Source organism: Mercenaria mercenaria, chromosome 19, assembly GCF_021730395.1.
Source record: "Mercenaria mercenaria strain notata chromosome 19, MADL_Memer_1, whole genome shotgun sequence".
NCBI lineage: Eukaryota > Metazoa > Mollusca > Bivalvia > Venerida > Veneridae > Mercenaria > Mercenaria mercenaria.
In genome coordinates, this window is record NC_069379.1 from 43031156 (window position 1) to 43052668 (window position 21513).

The 21513-nt window shown below is 35.2% G+C and overlaps 1 protein-coding gene across 2 annotated transcripts; it reads right to left on the reverse strand.

The window, feature by feature from the left end:
- Positions 1-1582: 1582 nt before the first annotated feature.
- On the reverse strand, positions 1583-21145 carry LOC128551144 (uncharacterized). Of its 2 annotated transcripts, XM_053531613.1 has the most exons (11): positions 20933-21145; positions 14287-14356; positions 13397-13910; positions 11804-12076; positions 10986-11261; positions 9829-10370; positions 9336-9509; positions 8796-8900; positions 7095-7155; positions 3667-3752; positions 1583-2483 (listed from the first exon to the last, which is right to left on the reverse strand). In XM_053531613.1, exons 2-9 carry the CDS (start codon positions 14293-14295, stop codon positions 7108-7110), a joined length of 1941 nt encoding a protein of 646 aa, XP_053387588.1. In that variant the 5' UTR covers positions 14296-14356; positions 20933-21145; the 3' UTR covers positions 1583-2483; positions 3667-3752; positions 7095-7107. The 2 variants fall into 2 exon arrangements, with proteins under 2 accessions (XP_053387588.1, XP_053387587.1); XM_053531612.1 differs by lacking the exons at positions 1583-2483; positions 3667-3752; positions 7095-7155 and having other exon boundaries at positions 8553-8900.
- Between the last annotated feature and the right edge of the window lie 368 nt (positions 21146-21513).

Below are 21513 nucleotides of genomic sequence, written 5' to 3' on the forward strand. Positions count from 1 at the left end.
AAGCTTTTCCCTTGATTTAACCTGGTGACCCAGTTTTTGACCCCACTTGACCCAGATTTTAATCTGATCTATGGATCATTAAGATTAACATTTTGACTAAGCTTCATTAAGATATGGTCATAAATTTGGCTTCTAGAGTGTAAACTAGCTTTTCCTTTGACTTGACCTAGTGACCTAGTTTTTGACCCTACATAACCCAGATTCAGATTGGACCTTGAGATCATCAAGATTAACATTCTGACCAAGTTTCATGGAGACAAGCCTTAAATGTGACCTCTACGGTGTTAACAAGCTTTTCCTTTGATTTCACTTGGTGACCTAGTTTTTGATCCAAGATAACCCAACATCAAATGTGTCCAAGATTTTATTAAGGGTAACATTCTGACCAAGTTTCATAAAGATTAGGTCAAAATTGTGACCTCTAGAGTGTTAACAGTCAAATTGTTGACGACAGACGGACACAGGGCGATCACAAAAGCTCACCTTGAGCACTTTGTGCTCAATTGAGCTAAACGCTAGAGTTGACACAGGAGTAACGAATTATACCCCTACAAATTGGCCTTATCACAGAACTAAGGCAATATCAAAGCAGCATTTTCTTGAGCTATGACCTAATGACCTCAAATTCAATCTCTATAGTTTCATGATCCTCTGCCCAAGCGTTCTCAAGTTGTTGTATGAAAAAGGTTTTAAATGTTCCGGGTCATCCTGACCTTTGGAACTCTAAATCAATACAGGTAATCTGCTGGTCAAGGCCAACCTTGTACTAAATTTTGTGTTTCTCATCCCAAACATCCTGAAGTTATTGTCCAAAAACCGTTTTAAAGAACCGTTATTTATTTTGTTGAACTTAACATCACACCGACACAGGATAGGTCATATGGCGACTTTTCAGTTTTAATGGTGGAAGAAGACCCCAGGTGCCCCTCCGTGCATTATTTTAAAGAACCGGGTCAGTGTGACCTTGACCTGTGACCTACTGACCTCAACATCATTAGGGGTCACCTGCTGGTCATAATCAACCTCCTTAACAATTTTCATGATCCTAGGCTCAAGCATTCTCAAGTTATAATCTGAAAAACATTTCACTGTTTTGCCTTATTGTGACCTCGACCTACTGACCTCAAAGTAAAACTTGATCTGTATTTCATGATGCGACACCTGTGTACCAAACTTTATCATTCTAGGCTCAAGGTCTCAAGTTATCATTTCGGAAACAGCTCAACTGTTCAAGGTCACTGTGACCTTTGATCTATTGACCTCAAATTCAAACAACCTGTATTTTATCATGTTACACCTGTGTTACAAAAGCTATGATCCCAGGCCAAAGCGTTTGCAAGTTATCTTGACCTTTGACCTACTGACCCCAAAGTCGAACTTAACCTGTAACTAAAACTCAAAAGAACTGGCAGTTGTGCATGACACTCCTTGTCTCATTGAGGCATACATTTATGCCAAATAAAAGAGATTGCAAAAAATTACAATATAAGTTATTTACAGTAACAACAAAGGAACATAAAATTAAAAAAAAGAAATAAAAAAAAAATTAAAAACAAAAATATAAAAAAATTCTAAGTCCTTATAAAAATCCGCACCAGCAGAGATAGGTCAAAATACACCTGAAAATTGGATGTAACATGCATGTTGTACTACAGAAAAGTGGTCTTGATCTTTCCCTACGACCAGTAATAAAAAAGTTACAAATGTAAGCTATTTGTAGTAACAACAAAGGGAAGTAATTCTAGGATCTTAATCATGACACTCCGTCTCATGGTAATGAACATTTGTGCCAAGTTACATCAAAGTCCCTCCATGCATGAAGAAGAAATGCTCCAGACAAAGTTGTCATTCTTGTATCCTTTGACCTCTAAGTGTGACCTTGACCTTAGACCTAGAGACCTGGTTCTTGCGCATGACACTCCATCTCATGATGGTGAACAATTGTGCCAAGTTACATCAAAATCCCTCCATACATGAAGAAGAAATGCTCCGGACAAAGTCATTTTTGAATTTGACATTTGACCTGAAAGTGTGATCTTGACCTTTGAGATATGAACCTGGGGCTTGCGCATGACACTCCGTCTTACTGAGGTTAACATTTATACCATATATAAACAAGATTGCTCCATGCATGTCCAAATTATGGTCCGGACAAACAAATCCGGACGGACGGACGCACGCACATACACCGAATAGACATTTTGACAACTATGTCTTCGCTTCCGCAAGCGGGCTCGACAATAACAAAACCAATGTGATAATACATTATCTCGTTAAGTAACAGAGCTTAGTCAAACACTGCTGTTCTCAAAATAATTTTAGTTTCTAAATAAATCCTGAATTCCTATCCTTAAAAGTTTTTTTTATTAAAGTTCCCTTGTTCTTCTGTCTTTTTATATTTTCTGGTGTTTCTTTCTTTCTTTTCAAGTATACTGGATTTGTTGACCTTCCATTTTGTAGCTGCCTGCACTCAAAAAGTGAACCTGTAAAACAGAAATCAAATATTGTAAATTGATAAAGAGACCTCAACCAGCTTTCATAAAGATCCCATGAAAAATGTTACCTATCGAGTGGTCACAAGCAAAAGTTTACCGACGCACGGACGGACGACGGACGCCGCGCTATGACAAAAGCTCACCTTGTCACTTTGTGACAGGCGAGCTAAAATATCAATATCTGAGAACCGCTTCCTCCGGAAAACACTAAAATGTAAATAAAATTAAACCATTTGTTGATGTGATTTTTGGGAAATGTTACCTTGCATTTTGGGATGTTGGGAAAAAATGCAATATTTTTGGATTGGGAAGTGGCCGAATATAGACCTCTGTCATATAAGGATGAAAAAACCTGCCGGCTAACAATTTCTGACAAGAAATCATTTTCAAAGTTTTTCTTTTCGGTGAATTCTATATGGAATTAAATTCTTTGGGTAATTTTGAAAGAGGACCACCCCATGATCATTCTGTGAAGTTTGGTGTAAATCTGCTTAGTGGTTCTGAAGAAGATTTTTTTACAAATTGTTGGCACATGACGGACATCAACTCATGTTGTCACCCTGCGACAGGTGATCGAGCTAATAATTGTTTAAATTTGCATACATGTATTAAATTTTATGGTTTTGTCCAGAAATGCTTTATCATCAAGAAAATGATATGGAGTCTTTACTAAGGTCTAAAAAAAATTTTGTTTCCGGTAACATGCTAAAAATAATTAGGGTAGGTTTTTTTTCTTTGGATTTTTTAAAATTATTTTTAGGGAGACTTTTTGGAAATTATTTTTGTGTCAAAAAATGAATACAAATAGGGGGGTTATGCCTCTTGAGCATCAGTAAGTTGATTTATAACATCACTGTCCATGTTTAAAGCATAAACAGTGCAGTTTTGCAATTTTTTGTCAAAAAGTTGAAAAAAATGTTCACAAAGACGAAGGCGGACGGACCGTCCATTTAGGGTCGGGCCAAAGATTTATGGTAGGTCAGGATACAGGAAACAGATATTTTTTTTTATGCCTAATGTTCCTTGGTATTTGATTCTATGCATTGACTCAATCGCAAAAATCTATTCTCACAAATACTAATTTGTATACAGTATATCATGCTTTTAGAATGATTGAAACTGCTTCCCACAGCTGCAACTATATAATAAAGAAACAGAAAGATAGAAATACCTTATGAGCTGCAAGCAAGTGGTTTCAGTCTGTCAACAAGCACTTTGGAGCAGTACAACAATACTCTGTATAATAGACCAAGGTGCCTGAAAATAGTGAAAAGCAAGCAAATTAAGAAAACATGGACAATCAGCTGTTTTGAAATTTCAAAGGTCTAACAGCTAACATCCTTTTCACAGTTTTTCAATTTTCATGCCAATAAGATGACCCCAATTATATTATTGGCATGGCGGGAGAAATTTGTTCAATAAAACTATTTTTAATAAAAATAAAACAGTAGCAAAATGAAACGAAGAAAATGCGGTTAAAAATTTCAGTTTCGAAAAAAGAAAAGTCACTGTATGAGTAGGTTTGTTTACACGACTGACCAGCCAGAACAGTCAAACATTATTTTAACCCAGTGAATTCCAGGTACCTTTTTGACTTGGTGGTCTATGACCTTCACTTTGCCCGGCATCATTAAAAGGCAAAAACAGACTGGTAAAGCAGCTAGAAGAATCTGTTCTGCCTTCCTCAGTTTAGTATGAACACAGGAGCCAACAAAATGCTACAATTGTTTATTGGTATCTGACGGTCATGATTCATAAACGTATAACTTTAAACGTATTTGAGTATGTGTGCAGTGTACAAAATTCAGATTTCAACTAACCCATGCTGGCAACCAGATAGAAAATTTTCCAAGCCTGACACCAATTTCACATGCCTGAACTTAAAGCTGAATTTTGAAACATAAAACAACTGGTCTAGCTCATACCCTCAAAATACTTCATCATATTGTTTGGGACATGCTCGACTGGGGATTCCTAGGAGAACAAGAACTGAATGCATCGGACCAAAAAGTTAATGTGAGCGGCTTCAGTTTGCATTTGCAGAGCTTAAATTTAACTTTTTTGACCAAGGCACTGCAAATTTTAGCATGTAGCTTTTTTTTCTTGTTGCTTAATCTGAAATCTACTTGCAAATTTAGACTTTCAATTAAGAATGTTAGAATATCCTAAAAAATCATGCTATAACATCAATATTGTTTGCACGGTTTTCCTTGGCGTACAATTTTGTGCGTTATAACTCAAAATGACCTCCAAAGTAATTCGGAATGCATCATTGATGGGGTAACTTAACTACTGGCTGAAACGTACTACGGCAAGGCAAATTTTCGTACCTAATATTATAAATAGCGATTCAACTGTATACATGTACGAATTAGTAAGATAGCCTGCGTTTTAGATTTAATTATAGACCTCTACATTTCTTTATAATCAGTAATCCATTCAACAAAAAATGGCTAACCTAAAAAGATGTTGTGTTTTCTGTTATCCTCAAATGAAAGTGAATCTACAAACATTAACAAAAACTGCAACAATTTTGACTATTATTTGTATTTGCAAATTAAATTGTGTGAAATGTTTATCTTAAGGTATTAGGCCCCTAATAGTAATGTTTAAGAAATGGCATTTGCTTGGTATATTCTTACAGTTGACCGTGCTTTACATTGTGTTGCAATTTTTTAAAAACGTTTACCGTGTCGTTTTTTATAAATTTTGTATAATTAATGGTATTTCCTCAAGCTCAAGTGGGGACAAATTTCAAAGTGATGGTCTTTATCTAAAACGTTTACAGAGAATTCATTTTTCCCATTATTTTTATGAAAGAAACATCAAACTATTGGGTAAACATATATTAAAACTTAAATATAAACTGTCAATATCATCTTTTTTAGGGTGCCTCAAGTAAAGGGTTTTAATGTGACAGCACTCTAACTAAAACATTGAAAAATTTTAGGCGAATGCTGTGAGTGTTTTGAATTTTGCTCGCTTCATTCAAAAAATAACCTTGGAGCAGAAGTAAAACCTACCTATATTTCTTCCACAATATGTAATCTAAAGATTGAAGGCAAAGTAAAGAACTTTGACCGTATGTAACTCAGTATTTTTAAAGATGTCTAACTCTACCCCTTCTGTTGCAGAGGTAAATTCACTTTGAACAGCAAGAAATCTCTTATCAAATGATTTTTCCCATTTTATGCAATAAATCATTAACAAGTCTTGAAAGAAGTGAAAACTTACCCGAAAAAAATGGAAAAAAATGTTGGTCCCTGTGGGGTTTGAACCTACGCCCCCCTGAAAATTGCAGTCAAGGTAGGTTAATGGTAAGAATTGAATACTCTTCAAAAAGAAGGTACTCTATTATGGGCCTAATACCTTAACTTGCATTCCATGAAATTGACTTGCATTTAGCGAGCCCAAAATTTGAGCCCTATGATTTGTGAAAGTAATTACATCTTCTGCATGATTATGGTTCTGACTAACTCTTAAACTCTTGCATTTATGGAACAGTATGAATTCAATTCCTTCAAAATTCTGACCAACTAATCGAGCATGCTTCAGAACTCCAGATAAGGGCTGTATTTTTGTAATTACGAACTTGTTAGGGATCAGATATGACTTTATTTTAAAATGTGGACGTATCAATACGAATTTATTTTAAAATGTGGTTGTATCAGTATGACATGTAAACAGTATTACATATATTCCAAAGAAAGATCGAGCCGAATTGCATGTCTGCGCCAAGTTGCGCTTATCAACGCAGTCCCGACTGTTGACAATTTGCACGGTGTCAAATGAGTGTGGAATATACGAAACAAACGCCAATAGCATAATGTAATGCATTAACACATATTTTTTTTGGACTTCTAAAATTATGCGTCATAAAAATCTGAAAAGGGGAAATAATTCTACCAAAACTGAAGGCAACCAAGTTATTTTTATTTTAATTTGTGTCATATGAACAGATGAACCAAGTTTGAAAGAAATATCTTTACTATTTTTCAAAAAATGTTAGTTTTTATGTCGAAAGCCCGATCGGGCAATGTTAGTTGTTACCAGTCTGTTTAAAATCTATATTTTTTTCTATAAGCCGATCCGATTCCCTATATTTAGGCCAAGCACAGCTTATCGGCAGAATCATATTTATTTATTTTGTTGGGTTTAACGTCGCACCGACACAATTTTTGGTCAAATGGCGACTTTCCAGCTTTAATGGTGGAGGAAGACCCCAGGTGCCTCTCCGTGCACAATTTCATCACGAGTGGGCACCTGGGTAGAACCACCGACCTTCCTTAAGCCAGCTGGATAGCTTCCTCACGTGAAGAATTCTACACCCCAAATGAGATTTCGAACCCACATCGATGAGGGGCAAATGGTTTGAAGTCAACGACTCTAACCACTTGGCCACGGAGGCCCCGCACAATCATAAGCTCAACTTAATTACTGTGTATACATACAGTGAGCCTTAAAAAATAATAATCTAAAAGGCCCATTTCCAATTGATGAAAAAAATAAAAATGTAAAAAAAATAAGGAATTTCTATGCTTTTTATGGGTGGGGTGTTTGTTTACATTATTATTATACAATGGAAAGTTAGTTACTCACGTTTCTAAAAATGTCAACAGGTCCAACCATGCACATGCTGTACTGGAGTGCCGTCTATATTCTATATAAAAGTAAAATAATTCCATTAATCAGTCATGCCTGCAAGTAAAATCACGGATTTCTTAATTTTAAAAATTCAATTTAGGCTTAGTAACAGAGAAGTTCAAAGAAACTAAAGTACCGGAAAGGAATTAAAATACGATCTGAAAAGCGACACAAAGGTGAATCTATTCTCTCATTCAACTCGTTGGAGAATGTTTTTATTTCCTCAAATTTTCAAAATGTCGGCGCCAGTGTAACGTGTATCCACTCTCACTCTAAATATAAAAATGTTCAAAATGTCGCCGTTTAAAAATGCTACTCAGTATTGAATAAAGCATTTTTGTATCACAAATTATATCAGTGAGGTCACGTTACCGGCTGATTAGCTTCTGACGCAACAAAATTAACAGCTTACTTTGAATATTCTTTCGGGTCGCAGACATCTTATTGTGCGGATATTGCGTTTCGCCTACTGATCTGACGGACGCTTATTAGCATTAACGAAGACCGTGATATCCCAAATTTCATCGGGGTCGTCGCACGCCCATGGTCTAAACCGGAACTCCATATTTTTTTATTTGGATAGTTTGTGTTGTTTGGATACCCTCGTATGTTACCGTAGTGGGATTCGATCCCGATTTTCGCTTCGCGACGAAAATCGGTAAGATCGATTCCCTATTATATTTTTTCATTTTGTCGTATCCGTATTTGTTATAGTAATTAACAAACTATATATCATAGTAATGAAATAATTTGTGTTTATGTGCGTGAAAGTGCCGACGTTACTCTGACGGCATCAGCGATTCTCCTGTTGTTTTTTTCCGGTTTTTAATAATTTTATTCGTTTTGTCTGTTCGCTTTAACCGAGGTGTTTTCCATTGAATTTCGTAATTTGGGAGAGGAAAAAGTGTTCCTTATAACCGAGTTCCCTATAACCGAGGATTTTTACATTGAATAAAGAAGGAATAAAATACTCTTCATCAAATCTAACGTTTAATGATGTGTACAACTGCCATTAAATGAAGTAATCTTTGTATTATATAACTTATATCATTATTGGGGAATCTTTGGCCAATGTTAGCCCATTCTAAGGACGCAGTCGAACTGCTATAAGATTGAAGGAAAAAGTGGAGATGCGGTGGCCAGACTGTCGTTCCAAGCAACATTATTTTCCTCGAAAATGTTTTTGCAAAACTTCACATAAAACATGTCTGTTTCACTTTGAGACATATAATATGATAAGTTATGCACTACACACTTATCTGTTGCATTTTGAAGCAGCATTGTGACAAAAAAATCTTATATGTATGTGACTTTCTCGAATTAGCTCTTTTATGTATGTGACTTTCTCGGATTTTTAGTCACCATTCTAACTAAAATTAAAAATTGAACTTTCAGAATCTGCGGACACTTATTATTGAAATCAGCCTTGTTTATACCTTATGATGAGCTGGATGCTAAATCGAAATAAACCAATTTGAAACATTACAGGTCAAAATGAATTAGTCACTACTAAATCAGGACACAGCAATATAAAAAGAGGTCCAGTTTTTTTAACGAATACAATTAACAATTAACATGTTTGAAATTATCAGATCAAATTCACCGTGCACATGTATATTTTAGGAAAAAAAACGAAAAAGTAAAAAACATGAGTACTTGTTTCTGAGCTTCTTTAAACGCATCAGCAGCTTCCTTCATTGCATGGCCTTTTAAGTTCTGGATTTCTTTTGATGTAGCAATAACAATTTGATGCTGTTTTAACTATCAAAGAAAATACATCATGTACATATTACTTTATCTGACATTAGGACAAATAATATTGATAATGAAGATAGCAAATAAAACTGTATTGTCACAAACCTTTCTAATCAGAGTTATAATAATTATAGAATACAGGTTCGATTGAATGCCTTAAATTATAAATGTTCAAATGATAATGTGTATCTGATGATGAAATAAATTATAATTATAAAATAAAAAAAAAACAGGAGTAGCTAACAGGCATCAATGTGAATGCTTTCAGAGGGCATAATACTCTTATGTTGATTTTGCTAAAACCCTCATATCATCATTAACCTCAACAAAACAATAATATTTCTACGTGAGAGAATACATTAATTTAGTTTATAATATGGCAAAGGGTAACTAAAGTAAGAACGACGAAAAAGGCGTAAATGGTAATATATTAAACAACACCTTGTCAATATTTTTCAATGCTTCTTTTACGCTTTCATCCTTTGCAAATACCATCTTATTAGCATTGTTCTTGACTTCCAGTACATCTTTGAAGTTACCGAAATATTTATGAAGTTGGTCGTCTGACAGTTCATAATTCGCATTGTGCAGTATCTCATTGCGAGTGGTTCTCGCCTAAAAAGAATATTTATCTATATCTATAGAATAAGGTGTATAAATATGTATTTTGTCGGATGAAATTTGATACCGCATGAACACAAATAAAAGCTTGACTGTGTAAAAGTTATATTTGTAGGTTAAATTACGTAAAAGCAAACAATAACGCATTTGATACACATATTATACATTGTTTGTGTTACTTACGGAATGTCTTATGATCCACAATTTTATATGTTTTCCTGCAGCAGTAAGAAAAACTTTTACGAATGTGCAAATGCGATGCCTCATTTTAAAAGTAACTTAATCTTTACAAAATTAAAGTAATAGATATTACCATATCAAAAACACCATAATTGACATCTGTTAGATATCTTCTGTTATTTATGAACAAACTCAGCAGTCCTGCGCAGTCTATTTCTTTAGAAGACCTCTTCTCTTTGTAGCCTTTGGTATTTATATAGCAAGTTGCGACACTCCATGGATCGGAGCTCCATCGATCAAGTTGTGTGTTCTCCAGTTCAGGATGCTCGAATCGATGATCGGAAACTATTTGGTCATAAAACAGACTGCAGTATCCCTTATTAGGACACGGCTGCCTATTATGTTGGTTATCTGAACATAGACACTTATTCTTGTTTTGTGTTCTGTAACATTGTTTCTTATTGTGCAAGGGATAAAGACTGTCTGTACTACATTGTGTACATGGTTGTTTTAAATGAGGCAGATTCTTCAATATCTCAGTATGGCGAAGTTTCACTTCTTTCTTTGCTACACCTTCTATACCAAGTTTTAGGTATTTAAGACCAAGAACACCTCTTACCCAGTTGGTGTAAAGTCTTTCTGATAGTTGAAGTTTTACTGACAGGTCAGCTTCGCCTGTGAATTTAAATTTGTATAGAACACTTTTGTTAGCAACATAAGCAATATAGGACACCATGACATTTACTTTCATTTTAGGTCTAAAGACAAGGAATAATATCCGACAGGGAAAGCCATGTTCCGAAAACGCAGCCTTTCCAAGGACAAAACAATCAAATACAGGGACACAGTGGGGCACCGCCTTGAAAAGGTCAGTGGCAAAACCACCACTAAGGAGTTTAAACCGGTTTTTCACTTTTCTCTATTTTAAGATGCACCTAACCTCACTCTAGCCCCCACCATGTTCGAAAGTCTCAAGACAGTATAAATAAAAGTAATCCCCGACACGTGAAACTCTTACATACGTAAAGGCAACAGAAGACATGTAAATGTAAAACACAAAACCTTGTAAGCATTTCAGTATTAATATAATTTTACTATATACGGTTGAATTTTACGATTTTAAAATAGTGTCTAAAAAGTAGTTATAAGTTGTTATTTTTTCTTATATACAAATTTCTCATGGCAATTTCGTTCAATCTTTAACCAAATTTTTCACTTGTGACGTGTTGTAATATCACATTTAAGTAAAATGTTTAAATAAAGTGGGTATATCACTAGAGAATATCTTACCCTTTACTGTTATTGTTGTACATGACGTAACTCTATCAAATGCTATTACGTACAGTCCGTCATCGTCAAACTGCACATTCCGAATGGTAAGTTTATGCTCCAGACCTTGTGAATCGGCATCTACTCGAGGCGATTGTGTGATTTCCTTGTTGTTATGGAACCATTTTGGGTTCTTTGTGTGTGCGTTAACAGTGCATACAAGAGATATATCCATATTTTCTTTAACCTGTCCGTCAACATTTACATGTAGAGCTTTGACCACAATTAAATCGTGTTCTGTTTAAAAATAAGTATATAATTCGTTATATTCTGTCATTTCGAGCAGCAAAATTTTATAGCAGTATGTATTTCTATCTTAGCAAATCATGCTAATTAAAGCCTATATCTCAACATTAAATTTGAGAAGCGGATCAGATTTTCGATTTGCAGACTAGTTTAACATGACGAGGTTAAACCACTTTATTATCACAGCAATATAGATACTAAGTCAGGTGACCGATACAGGGCCTTCATAACCTTCATTTTTATATTAAATGATATTTTAAGTGGTTGATAAAAAGAAGTCTGAACAACTGTTGGTTTAGGGATTTTCTAGTCAGTAATTTCAACTACAAGGCATATTTTAACGGCTTGTTAGGGCATTTACGGTAATATATAAAGATGAAAATAAGGTCATTTACTTCACACTTCTATTTTAAAATGGAAAGACAGTCTTCAGTTGACCATAGTATGTATATATAGGTTATAATTTATTTTCCGTACTTTTGGAGTTTCTGCCGGTTTCAAATTTTCAAAATGTATTATGTAATCTTATTTACTTGAGACTTTAACGAAAGCTGACGTCGACAATGTTTTGTAGATACATGAGTATTTTCCAGTATCTTCAAGTTTTGCTCTTGCAAACATCAACCAGTGATAACCTTTATCTGCATAAACCCTGATAGTTTCCGTTTCAATGAGAGGTTTATCATTTTTACGCCACTCAGCTTGACACCCATTTGTGTTAAGCTCACAAGAAAGAACAACTGATTCATCTTCATGCACAACAATGTGGGAAAGTTGCTGAATAAACTCTGTTGTTTCTGCTGTATCTGTTATATAGTATGAACAAATAGCTAGTTTAATATATGTACCGAATTAGATAATTATATCAACAAAACAATATCAATAATTAACGTATAATAGAAGTTTACAGATAGTTTGAATGCGATCACCATCTATTTACTTGGTCTATGCAATACAAATACATTACGTGGCGGGGAAATCATCATTTTACAAAGTACATGCAACGACTTTTGATACATTTTAAACAAGACTGTTGAAATAAGTGATGACTTTAATGCCTTTAGGTACGATGATATCTAAATTGTAACAGAATTTGCTTCTTACTTCTGTTTCATAAGAGACATGTTGCAACGTCAGTCTAAAGTTGATCATAGAATGTATACATAGGAATATAACGCCATGAAGCTAAACTGCCTTTCCAGGGACAGCAAAAATAGAACGAAGTTTTCTGATGAATGTTTCGTTTGTGTTTGAACTCCGGTGATATACGTTATTCACAATTATCAAATACCTTATGAACAGTATGTTAAAATTATATGGTTTTTCAAATACGTGCCAATTAAAAAAATGCTGGTACACTTCTGGTCCCAGGCAGAACACCGGCATGCCGATATTGTATATTTATCTCTTATTAGTAATGATTTAAAATATTGAATTGTAATTCCAGAATAGTGGCTTCTCTAGATAATCTTGAAAGTTAACAGGTTTGTTTTTATCATTATTATTTTTATTTAACGTCGCACCTACATATAATAGGTCATATGGCGACTTTCCAGCTTTAATTGTGGAGGAAGACCCCAGGTTCCCCTCCGTGCATTATTTCATTACGAGCGGGCAACTGGATTCCGTAAGGCAGCTGGATGGCTTCCTCACATGAAGAATTCAACGCCCTGATTGAAGCTCGAACCAGTTTTATCAATATATAAGTTGCGTTAGTTTTTCATGTATTACATACGTACATTTATCTATTACCGTTTACATCACAGTGGGCTATTTTGCTGATACATGAAAATATATTAACACGAGTGAGAATAGTTACGTACCACCTACATATAATAGGTCATATGGCGACTTTCCAGCTTTAATTGTGGAGGAAGACCCGAGGTTCCCCTCCGTGCATTATTTCATTACGAGCGGGCAACTGGATTCCGTAAGGCAGCTGGATGGCTTCCTCACATGAAGAATTCAACGCCCTGATTGAAGCTCGAACCAGTTTTATCAATATATAAGTTGCGTTAGTTTTTCATGTATTACATACGTACATTTATCTATTACCATTTACATCACAGTGGGCTATTTTGCTGATACATGAAAATATATTAACACGAGTGAGAATAGTTACGTACCATTGGATTCTACCTTGCATCCTTTGTTTCCACTCAACGATGCTTCGTAAGAATGAATCAATCGTTTACATTCATTTTCGGCTTCACTTCCTTTAACAAGTTCAATCAAAGATTCGCGTAGCGACTCCCATTTCTGCTGCTTATATGTATTGTATTCCAGAGACGCGGAATGAGTGTACTTTTCAACATTTCTTATTTGGTCAAAAATGCAACTGACGCAGTTAAGTTTAGAACTTTCAGATAAAATGAAGATCACACCGCACATAGTAAATAACCCCCATGATTCTATTTGCGTATTAACACTTTCTTCATCTTCCTTAAACAATGCTTGAAACAAGTCATAGTGAAAAGTTTTGATAGTATTTTTCTTTTCTGTTAGAATAGCATCAAGTGACTTCCCGTGTTTTGCTTCTATCTTTGTAATCACAGCCTTTAAAGCTAATGGTACAGCTTTACCCAAAAGTGAAATATGTCTCATATACAGATCATGACCTCGTGTAATATTCTCCTCCTTCTATAAAAAATATTTATTTTATTAAAAGCTCTTAGAAGTATCTATTGCCCATCTAAAATCAAACTTATTCATAAAGAAAACTGCAAAAGTGCGTCCTTGCAAAATATCAAAATTCAACAAATACGTAACTTTTGATTCCAATTACTTTTTTTAACTAAGTTGGTATCTATTTGAAACCGCCTCAGTAGCCAAGTGGTAGAGCGCCCATTTTGAGGGCGGGAGGTCGTCGTGGGTTCGCTTCCTGGCTGCGTCATGCCAAAGGCGTGAAAACACTGTACTAGTACTTTACTCACTGGGCTCCTAGCATTAAGATTACTAATGACCTAATATTCAATATATATCTTATATTACTAACGTATCAAATTATGTACTTTACCGTCGCCATTCCTTCTGTTGTCAGCTCGGCATTTTAATCAGTTTGTTTGTCTTCGCAGCAAATATTTTTACTTAAAAATAAAAAATGATGTTTTATAACATTTTGCAATCATAATTACACGTGTGACATCTAATCAATACGCTAAATGTAGTCGCGGAACGTAATATATGTATATCCTATAAACTACTCCAGTCGAATATCATAAGTTATGGTAATACTTTCTTTCCGAAGAATATTCCTCCATCCAATGATCGATAATGCTCAGATTTCTTATATAGAAATAAAAAAGGCTTGAACACATTTTATTTAATAACAACAATAATAGAAAGGTGCGAAAAGACTATCAATGTTCAACATTTGATTGATGAAGTGCTACTTCTAAGGTCAATTTTATATTTAATTTCGACTGACCCACTTCTCGATTTTTCTTCATTTTGCCCCATTTCTATATAAATTGTACAAAAGTGTCAAACACGCAACATTTTTTATCAAACCATTGATATGAAACATTAATAATAACTTGAGATTTTTTTTGTAAAATATTTTCACTAACTTTGAAGAGTAATTAACTTCAGCGCGAAGTCGTTGTTATAGCGATAATATATAATACCGTGTGATCATGCGGTATCGGGATCAAAAGGTTAAAGTAAATGATCTAATCATTTAAGTTAATTTGTATTTGACATAATTAGTCTCATAACATGGTACATGCGTTTTAGGTTCTTAAGGATTGCATTGATATAAATATACAATAGCAATTTTGTGTTTTATATTAAATACAGTCTGTTACCTTATCGAATGTTAGGGTTTCATCTGGCGGGGATAACTTTTATTTACGCTGTCCTGTGACTTTTAGAACGTGCGGAGAGGGGAGGGGTAGTAAGAGTGAGGTTAAGTGCACCATAAATCGGTTTAAGCTCCCAATGGAGGTTTTTGCCACTGACTGCACCAAGGCGGTGCCCCACTATGTTCCTTGTTCCTTTATTTGTTGGTTTTGCCCTTCTGTGTTTACTTTTGTGAGTGTCTGAATTGGTGTGTGCGCTTCCGCGTGCTGGATTTACGTTTTGGGAAACTGCGTTTTTGGAACGTGGTTTTCTCTGTTGGATATTTATCCTTGTTTTTATCTTTCGTAGAAGACTTTTACAAATAATATTCTAATATGGTGCGGTTCGTTTGTTATCGGTTTGTGCTGATATGTGTCAGTTAAAAAGTTTCATATAAGTTTTAGGTTTTAAATCGCAAGAAAATGTATTAAATTAGCATAAGGAAGAAAATTTATACAGTACATGCTTTCCGTAATCAACACAAAGACCACGGATGTAACGAGTATGCCGCGAAGCACTTAGTGCCAATGATATACCGTATATTTTTACTAAAATGGAATAAAATGTTAAGCAATATTCCATGAATACCGGTCACCTTAAACACAACAAGCAAAAACAAAATGAAGACAATTTGACTGCGTTTAGTCATAAGAAGAAACGAAATGTGCAATACCTCTCAAACTTAGTCTTTTGCAAACTTATTTAATAGCCGTTTCTATCAATGTAAAAAGCACTTGCCATTTTGACCAACGATATACGCTCAATTTCATCTAGACTTATTTATTGTCTTTTTAAAATAGTGAAAGAACTTCTAATCACATGTTCTTTTATGCTATATTGCTTGCATTAGGATTCCGCACAGTAGTATAAAATAACTAATTTATAGTTTGATAATGTTCCTTATGATAAGTTGGAAAGTTAGAATCTACTTTTTATTTGAAAGAAAACCAAGGCATATGTTATCCCAAGACATGTCTTATATTCCGCATAACGTAACAGCACCGACTCGGAGATCGTATACGGCATTAGAGAAAGAGGGTGATCTACTGGTCAGCAGTTTGTAAAATATTTTCATTTATATTCCTGAAGTAACGTAATAACAAATCCCATACGTACGTGTATATGTTATGCACAATTTACGCTGACTAGCAATCAATAACACATTATTTAAATTACCATGCTAACCTTTCACTGAATTAAATTCTTCCAATTTTAATAATCAAATGAAGGATTTATACACATATATTATATTATTTTTCGTGAGAATATTTAGTCTTTTGACAACACACTTGTGAAAAATGTATTAAAGATAGTGATAAAAGGGTTGTTTTAATTCAACTCCCTTTATAAAATGTTATTTGCACGAACCTTAATTCTTCAAAGAACTGAAAATATAGCTTAATCCGAGGATTTCCTAGACATATACCTGCACTCTGAAAAAAACAATTAAAGCTAAGAAATAAAGAAATATTTACATGGGGCTATATCTATTTAATAGACTATATGTTCAAAGACGGTAGTCCTTGTTTTCTTTAGAAATTGATCGATGATGATTTACAATATGCGTTATGTGAAGACGCGTTGTCATATAAAAGGTATATGTATTTCATTCTAATTGAAGGCCAACGTTTAAAAGGACAGTTTTTACGTTTTTTTCTATCTTTCTATCTTATATGGTGTCCTAACAAAGTCGTTGATACTTCTACTGTTAAAAACTGGAGGACTTATTTTTGAGTGCGGCTAATTTATGAGTCCATTTTTGCATGTAGTGAAATGGTGGCTTATTTTGGAGACCGACCTATTTTCAAAACCGACTTATTTTACTTATCTTGACTTAGTCTAACAAACAAAACAAAAATGATCTAAATGGTTTTAAGAAATCGTTTAACATGCACACATTAAATATGCAATATAATCTAGATATACATGTAGTAGATCTACATGCGTGCTTTAAAGAAAGATACAGCTAACTAAAAGCGAAACAACTAAATGGCGAACAACGTCTTCTGAAGAAAAGAAAAACAGAAAGAAGAGGGAAAGGAAATTTGGTCCAAAATGAAATGTGTAATGAAATAGTAAATAAAAACGCCTTTCGTGTTCGTGTATTCTGACGATGATTTCTCCGTACAAGACTACCCGATGATAACAATCCGATTGACCCAAACCAGTGTTACAGATGCGATGGTATCGAAGAGGTGAATTGGTTGTCAGCGTTGATTCAGTTTGTTTCACAGAAAATGTAAAGAAATCGAGTTTGAATTTATGATTCAAATTATGATATTTAACGGTTTCCTTTTGAATGTATCTACTGTTAAATAATGCACACGCCAGGTGATCAGATGACGGCAATGATTTAACATACTTTTGGAGGTTTTTTTCCCCTGTTCTTATAATATTTCCATGTATTTAAATCCCCGTTCCTATCACCAAGAAGCTGATTGCAGCATTAAAAATACCCCGGTTTTTATCAGTACTTTGAAAGTAAAACTTGCAGAAAACTTCGGAGTAAAAAATGAAAACAATAACTGCCTCGAAACTTTTTACGGGTAACTTACAAAGGCAGAGATAGAATATTGGGGATATTTTGCACCAATGTAACCGACTTAATGGTGACTATAGCACGAGGGTATGAATACTTCGAAAAATCACTACGAAACTTGCCAGACGTTTTTTGTACCGTTACTCAGAAAGACGTTCTGTGTCGAACGGGCTTTAATATTAGACTTCTAAAAAGTTACAGATAATCGTTTGTGTTATGCAATGAAATACTTACACTCAAATATTATTGTCATAATCATGTTTCTGTTAAGCTACGAAATGGAATACTTAAACTATTTGTTAAAGACACTTACAGCATCATGTTTAAGAATATTACCCATACTGTCTGGCTTTACCCACGTTTTACCTGGTGCATGGTTTCCGGTCTATACACTGCATTCCTTTATATAGTATACAAGATACTACAGTCAAAGGCCTGTAAGAAATTCCCTTTACTTTTCGAATACATGACTGCGTGAAATTCTATTATTTTTTCAAAATATTTCTAGGAAAACGTAAAGTATCCGGAAATACCCCACGCCGCTCTACTAATCAGAACTCTGAAAAACCATCTTATAAAGTAAATGACATACTTTCAAGAAGGTATTTGCTATGGACTAATCAAGAGCTATTTCGTTCTTTTTTACTGCTGAAAGAAATAATTATCAGAAAGAAATGTAATTATTTTTAACCTATCATTTAATTCAGAATGATGCTTACTTCACAACAGCGGGTGTTAAGTGCTGTGTGGCGGCCGTAAAAAGTCGGCCCGACTTCATCTCAGTGTTGTTATATTTTCTGGTCCTTCGGGATCATTGATTTCAATATTTACATGTAACTTTGAATTGTTTGAAATTTCAACCGATTGAAAGTAACAAATGCGATACACGCGTCACCCCAAGAAGACATTACATTGCCGAAATGCCATTTCGAATCACCTTCAGTAGACATAACATTAACCGCCTCGGTAGCCTAGTGGTAGAGCGTCCGCTTCGAGTGCGGGAGGTCGTGGGTTCGATCCCCGGCCGCGTCATACCAAAGGCGTGAAAAATGGTACCAGTAGCTCCCTTGCTTGGCGCTCAGCATTAAAAGGGAAACTGGCTTCTTCTCTCATACCCTCGTGGCGATGGATACCATCAGGAATGAGGTGTCGAGAGTGATTAATATAAGTTGTAGAACTTCCTTCACAATCGACCTAAAATAAATTATGTATAAACTAAAAACTAGACATAACATTGCAGAAATGCGATTTCGCATCACCTTCAGAAGACATTACATTGCTGAAATGCCATTTCGCGACAAATGCAGAGGACATAACATTGTAGAAATGGCATTTCGCGTCACCCTCAGACGACATTATTGACATTACATTGCCGAAATGCCATTTTGCGTCATATTCACTTCAAGAACTGGCACTGTTCGCCATTCAGTCAGTACCCATTTTGAGGAGCACTCCTTTGATAGTTAATGGCACTGTTGAAATTGAAAGACGGCCAAGTTCATTATAGAAATTTAGGGTTAAGCATTAAAACCAAGCATTCATATAGGAAACAAAATACTGCAAATAGTCCAAAGTATCCGGATTGCTGATAGGGGGCAGGTAAGAATCGGGCGATGTTTGTCTTGCGATATTCGACGATGCGACGTTTGTCGGGGCGACCTTCGGCGGGGCGATATTCGGCGAGGCGACGTATGTCGGAAAATAAGGATGACCATTCCATATATAAAATAAAAAAGTGGAAACTCCACAGGTCGCTCAACACAACAAAGACGAAAATGTTGCAGGCTCGGTTTGATTGAGCCTGTTCATGGACGGTAGTGGAAATGCATGCTACCTTCCACGCCCTCTAGCCCCGGGTTGAGCAGAACTCAACATTTATACATGCTAAAAGTACAAAAAGCAATTGAGAGACATCCGCAGATGTATTCAAACGGCGATGAACATGGAACCTTCAATGATACACGTGTTGAGGCGTGTAATTCCATGAAGAGCGGCGTTTGGTCCCCAGATAAAATAAAGGGTTTGCCCCAAACGAGAAAACAATGGGCAGAACTAAACAAACTGGAATTTAGGAAGGGGATTTGAAATCTAAGTTCAGTTTTTTCACTAAATGGCTCGGTATATAAAGAGGAATAAAGATACTGATAAAAAGTCAATTTTAGATGAACTCTCCATGACTTGAAAGAAATCTTCTCAAGGGAAGTGGTCAATAAACGGTCCCTTCACTACTACAGAAGAAAAACCCTGATAAGCGCGAGCTACATATGTTCAGAACAGATCTTGATTTCTACTGTCGATAGTTTATCATGATATATGAAAATGAAAAAGTCTTTAAAATTACAGTCCCTGGCTCACGGATTTTTCAAAGTCCGCACTTCCCCGCGATTCTTTCTAGTGCGGACATTTTTATGAGCCGCGGGGATGCGCGTGTTTTTCTGCATCCCCGTAATATATTTTACAGCTTCCACCGTGACTGACCAAAAACAATAAATCGATTGCGGTGTATTGCGAAGACCTATGGCAGCGCATCGCGGCGAAGTGCTGGTGATTCGAGATGAATTGTGGTGGATCGCCGCGATCCATCGCAATTCAGCGCGACCATCTGAGATTTTTCATCGCGAGTCGCCGCGGACACTTTATCTATAATAGCTCGCGGGGTCTTACAAAATAATCGCGATTGATCACAGTCTTCAGCAGTGATTCAATGTGAAAAATCATCGCGATTTTCCACTCGGGGTAAATATTTATGCCGGTGGTAACGCGGAAAAAGCAAAATCCTCGTATTTAATTAAGATGGTGTGTTATAGATTAAAGAGTCCCTTAAATGCACTGAAACTCTTTATGTACTTTTTATTGCAATTCTAAGTAATGAAAGCGTTTACCATACTATGAAAAGTCTGACATTAATCTCAGGTGTACAGCTTTAAAAATGTGTAAGTTTTATAAAGATTCTAAATTAAAGTAAAATGAAACAACATTAAAAGATTTTAAAGAACAAATTTCATTAAGAGTTATAAGCCCTTTCCCCTAAAAAAGAAAGGAAGAAAAAAACGTTATATTAAGTTATGTTAATACTTTACTAAATATTACTGTTGTAATTCTTATTTTTCTAAGTTTAAAAGTAATCTTAAGACACATCGTGACGAGAAATATCTCAACGTGTGGTAGAAATACATATGGCCGGGGATTCATTTAATTTTATTAACCCGTAGCTTTGGAGCATGGTGATTATTAAGAACAAGTTTTGATGCACTATAAACGGATTGATAAAATTCAAACTGACCGTTGCAAGGCGGTGCCAAATGTTTCCTTTTTTTCATGCTTTGTCCTTGATACCCATATATTTGTCTGCTAGCATCTATTTGTATTAGCAATTTACACATCTACACTTGGATCATGACTTTTTATTGGAAAGCTGTTCTTGTTTTTAGACCCCTACTGGTGGAACACCCGGACACTATAGGAATTCCCTCCGTCTGTCCGTCAGCAAATGTGAATCCTGCAATTATTAAAAGAAAAGTACTCAAGCTAGGTTCCTAAAACTTAGTGTGTTGTATAGAGGTCAATACGTAAATAATGCACGTGCATGACTAATGCTTGTAGGTCAAAAGTCAATGTCACTACTTAAGGTCAAGTCAAAATTGTTTCCGCTCCATAACTTTTATATGCATAGATAGATTATTGAAGTGGTACAAAGACATGTTCATGATGAGATAATGTGTCAACACATGATCTATGCCGGTTAAAGGTCAAGGTCACTGTTAAGGTAAATTGAAAATTTGTTTCTGCCCCATAACTTTTAATTGCATTGAAGTATATTTTATTACTCAAAAGATGTGTTCCCTATATTTAGATTATTAAACG

Coding starts and splice junctions, on each gene's coding strand:
- LOC128551144 (XM_053531612.1), bottom strand. Junction 10,371..10,985: donor TACAACAATAACAGTAAAGG/GTAAGATATTCT, acceptor TTAAATTCACAG/GCGAAGCTGACCTGTCAGTA. Junction 9,510..9,828: donor ATTATGGTGTTTTTGATATG/GTAATATCTATT, acceptor TATTCTTTTTAG/GCGAGAACCACTCGCAATGA.